The 2,105-nt window shown below is 42.3% G+C and overlaps 1 protein-coding gene across 4 annotated transcripts in view; it reads right to left on the bottom strand.

Moving 5' to 3' along the window:
* Positions 1-275: 275 nt before the first annotated feature.
* LOC137974347 (uncharacterized) overlaps positions 276-2,105 on the bottom strand; it is a 24,892-nt gene continuing 23,062 nt past the window's right edge. For all 4 annotated transcript variants that reach the window (XM_068821375.1, XM_068821311.1, XM_068821503.1 and 1 more), the window contains one exon: positions 276-1,584. In XM_068821375.1, the coding sequence (XP_068677476.1) occupies positions 1,109-1,584 (476 nt within the window). In that variant the 3' untranslated portion in view covers positions 276-1,108. The remainder of the gene's footprint in view (positions 1,585-2,105) is intronic.

A 2,105-nucleotide genomic window follows, 5' to 3' on the forward strand; every position in this document is an offset into this window, starting at 1 on the left:
TTTCAGCGGTCCACAATACGTCCAAGAGTCTCTCAAACGAATTAGTAAATAGGCCGCAAAATACTGTACCCATCCGGGTATGTTGCTCGCTGATTTAAACTTTATGGCTCCACTACCTTTTGAAACGCTCCCAAAAAATGACAAAGATGCAATGCGGGATTGGCTAGACAGCTATACCCCCCTGTGCGGCAAAGGACCGTAAGTAGCAAGACAAAGGATAAGACAGGAGTTTTATCACCAGTGTAAGCAAAACGAGCAGTGTCCACTGCAAAAGTGTTCTTTGCAACTGACCAGGTCAACACAGCGCTACCTGTCTTTCCCGAGACGAAGGAGACCCAAGCGGAGGTCATACTGAGAGGTGTGTATAACATTCGTATCAGACAGTGACATTCCTCTTTTTATTCTCACGCCGACTCCTTCTGGTGCTACTAATAACCAGGTGGAGGAATACAAAAGTGACTCAGATGAAAACGTTGGAGTTGAGGAAGCAGAAGACTTTTTTATCTCTAAGCGCGCAATGAAAAGGTCTCGAAGACAAGTCAAGGCCTGAACAAGGTTTGACGCGTGAACAACACAAAATCGTGAGTCGCATTGTGATAACTAATGACTTAAACTATTCAATATGTCTACTGAGACCCTACTAGTAACTAACACAAGGGGTGCAGTTTTTTGTTTCCCACATAAGTTAACCGTGACGGAAAAGAGTTATATAATTATATAACAGTTAGCCATGAAAAGGCAGTTTATTTAACCGTGACCCGTAAAAGCTACTCCCATTGATACCCTATAAAGGAAAAAACACAACCGCTAAATTATATACATGTTGTGAAATACAACACGTAATTTTTGTTTTTTGTGCCTGCACAAGTCATCGAGTTTTTTGTCACACTTTTTTCCTTTGATATTACTATTGAAGACAGTGCTATCTTGAAAGCAACGTGGGTGGCTGGGACTACAAACTACTTAAAGGTCATTGTTATATGGTACGGAACAAGAATCTCCAAGGTCCCATTCTTACATTACATTTTTCTTTATTTACTTTTGCCTAATTTAGCTCAATTGAACTTCCTTCACATCGCTTTAACTGACGCCGATTCCATTCACTTCATCACTGGCGAAAAGCGTACACATCAGTGCAGGATCTACCCATGTTGCCAGGCTCGCCTTTATTTAACAGGTCTTCACCATACCAGATCCTAAACTTTTGCCCAGCAACGACAGACAAAGGAGTAGGAGTGGAATCAAACACAATCTCGGTAGATTTTGCATCGAAACCAAGGAGTCTGTAGAAAAAATAATCATCCAGTACCAGTGAACCGCTCACGTTTGCTGGAAAAACACGGGTGTCTTTTTCGTCAGTAATATGAACATTTAATTTTTTGCGCAGGTTTTTATTACCGCAACCCCACTTAGTGTTAAAGGCTTTGTCGGAAAGGCAATTCACATAGCCTGAGCGATGGACCAGCTTCCAGCGATAAATGTGTCCTGGCTTGTGGATCTCGAAGATTCCGAATGAATCATTCTTCACCCCAAAGCACACTGGGTCTACATTTACCTTTTGCCATCCTATTACCTTCTGCCATCCTACGGAAAGGAACAGAGGAGGATTAAGTTTTAAAAACGCACACACATAAGCACGTTGGCACACAGAAAAAGGTTGATACGGGATTTCTACTCAACTTATTGATGACTGCAGCCCGAGAAGGTCCTCGATTTTTCAGTATGAGAAACAATCGAAAGGCCATGCTCATAGCTATATGTATAAGTGACTTGTTTGAGAATCAGGTGACACACAACTAAGTCGTTTACGGAAGAAATGCATTAAACACATTTGCCTTAATGTAGTCCGAGTCAGCGGCACACAACGATTATCTTGAGTCAGCGGAAATATGTGTTCGGGAGAGTCAAACTGTTTTAAGAATTTCGGTTCTACGTTGACAAACAAATAAATATTTCTTTACTAAAACATCTCCGAAGAGACTCGTAACCAGGGGCGGATCTAGAGGGAGGGTGCAGGGGGTATGCCTCCCCCCCTCCCCCCGCCCTGAGATGACCTGAGGCTAGTATAGAACTAGTATTCTGCAAAAAAAAGTCACCCCTTTTCC

This window comes from Montipora foliosa, chromosome 1 (genome assembly GCF_036669935.1).
Source record: "Montipora foliosa isolate CH-2021 chromosome 1, ASM3666993v2, whole genome shotgun sequence".
NCBI lineage: Eukaryota > Metazoa > Cnidaria > Anthozoa > Scleractinia > Acroporidae > Montipora > Montipora foliosa.